This window comes from Loa loa (genome assembly GCF_000183805.2).
Source record: "Loa loa unplaced genomic scaffold supercont3.130, whole genome shotgun sequence".
Taxonomy (NCBI): Eukaryota; Metazoa; Nematoda; class Chromadorea; order Rhabditida; family Onchocercidae; genus Loa; species Loa loa.
Genome location: NW_018108310.1, coordinates 168,938 through 170,889, shown reverse-complemented (window position 1 = coordinate 170,889; position 1,952 = coordinate 168,938). Strand labels below are relative to the sequence as shown.

Genomic DNA, 1,952 nt, shown 5'->3' with positions numbered 1-1,952 from the left:
AGAATCAAAAGTTAAAAGCATTACAAAATGAAATAAGTTTCCATAAGCTGGAAAAGGCTTTTCAATGTTTATTCGTTATTTTCTCTCTTCAATCTCCCCAACTTTTGCATAACTTTAAGAATTATGAATGATTGGTGGCCTTACTGTTTTAATTATGATACAATGCCTTGGTTGGTAAACAAAAAATTGATGAAATGGGCGGATCGTTTATGATAAGTGATAAAGAGGAAGTTATGCCTGCACGGAAGTTAATTATGGGTGGATGATACCCGGGAGGGCAGGAAGCCGATATGTTGAGCATTGTACCTAGCCAAGGTGTTGTCCCGTAACCGCAGCAGCACCTTAGCCGAAGTACAAAGCTTCACAAAGGGCCCAGCTATGGGTCACAACAATCTCGACAACTACCACACTAAGCAGGTGAACATTCTTCTTGGGAAGCGTTCCACCAGAAAATGAATCATCATTCAGTTGTAAACCCACTCTTTTATAGATGCGATCTGTGACCCGGCGGGAGAACGGGCAGCAAAAGGGGTCTCTCCGTCTATCATTCTCTGTGCGTCTGTGCTCCTCTTCCGACGCTTCTGTAACTGTACATGAGCGTTACCCACGGGAGGGCACCCGATGTTACCCGTGATGTGATGACACGATCATGACGATGTCCAGGTTTAAGGTATGCCTGTATATGTGTTTATGTGCATGTGTATGTATGCATATATATGTGTATGTGTATTTATATATATGTGTGTATGTGTGTGTAGGTATGTGTATGTGTGTGTGTTTACATATATATCCACCCTAAATGACAAATATTTCGTCATCTCTACGAAAAGGCCTTAGCAATGCCTGTGCAATGAATGCCTGTTTTGAAAAAAAAAAAAAATCGTCTCCCCAAATGACTCATCTCGCCCTCCCCATTCTGTTTGAACGTGATTGTGAAGCATCATCAAGACAACACTTCCTTCTTCCATTTGCGCCACCTTCCTTGTTGGTTGCATGCACGCACTGATGTGACGTGTTCCGCGAATGCTATGTGAAACTTACAACTTTTTGCACCAAAGAGTGCATGTCAGTATTATGAAATAGTATGAGAAGGAGTTGCATGCATTGTTGGTTACGAGAAGCGGAAGGTGATTTTGATTACCGTACGGATTGATGATGACAGGGAAACTTAATCAAAGCTTCCGCTTAGTTAATCATTTCCAAGACTTTAAAATTCATTAACCTTCCAAGGTTTTGCCAATCCAAATCAAAATCGGGAATGGAAAACAGTGATTTTATATATGTGAACATCGAAATATGTACTATGAAGTTTGAAATAGATTATTTTTCCAGCTCAAAAAAAATTAGGGTTTTTGAATTAAATTTTCAACAAATCTCTCCGTTTCGCCTTTTAAGCAAATCAAAAACTTGCCAGTAACTATAAGCTTCAAATGTAATTGGCTAGTAATTGTAGCACAATGACTCAAAAATTCAGTAATATTTGGAAGAGTGAAATTTAGGGCCAGCTGCACTTGACCCCGCTATTACTTGCATGAACACGAAGGTTACGAAAATTTCTGTTCCTCTGTACCAGATTGAAAATTTGTCAATTATAGGTTAAGGATTGAATTGACAAAAAATAGCATAAGGTGGAATGGCGCTTATTATGACCTGTTGTTATGAACCACCTACTAGTTTGATCATAAATGGTCGTAACCTACTAAAGCGAATTTAATTGTAATCTTTTTACCAGCATAAACTCCCAACTTTCAATAAAACGGAAAATTACTTTCTTGTCAAAGCCTCCAATCACAATTTAAGAATTTGTTGTGACCAAAGAATTTTGTTAACCTTACGAGTCATTTAGAAAGCAGGTCGGCCAATTTTCTGATCGGTTGGCAAATCAGGCAATTAAAGAATCGGGAAACTAACCGGAGCTGAAGGTTTGATATCGATGCTTGATGCTTGAGAAT

The 1,952-nt window shown here is 38.8% G+C and overlaps 1 protein-coding gene across 1 annotated transcript; it reads right to left on the bottom strand.

Annotated features, from left to right (window-relative positions):
- Positions 1 to 342: 342 nt before the first annotated feature.
- Positions 343 to 1,065, bottom strand: LOAG_02864 (hypothetical protein; the record flags this gene model as incomplete). Its single annotated transcript, XM_003138401.1, has 3 exons — positions 343 to 581; positions 619 to 676; positions 1,042 to 1,065. 3 exons carry the CDS (start codon positions 1,063 to 1,065, stop codon positions 343 to 345), a joined length of 321 nt encoding a protein of 106 aa, XP_003138449.1.
- Positions 1,066 to 1,952: the final 887 nt, after the last annotated feature.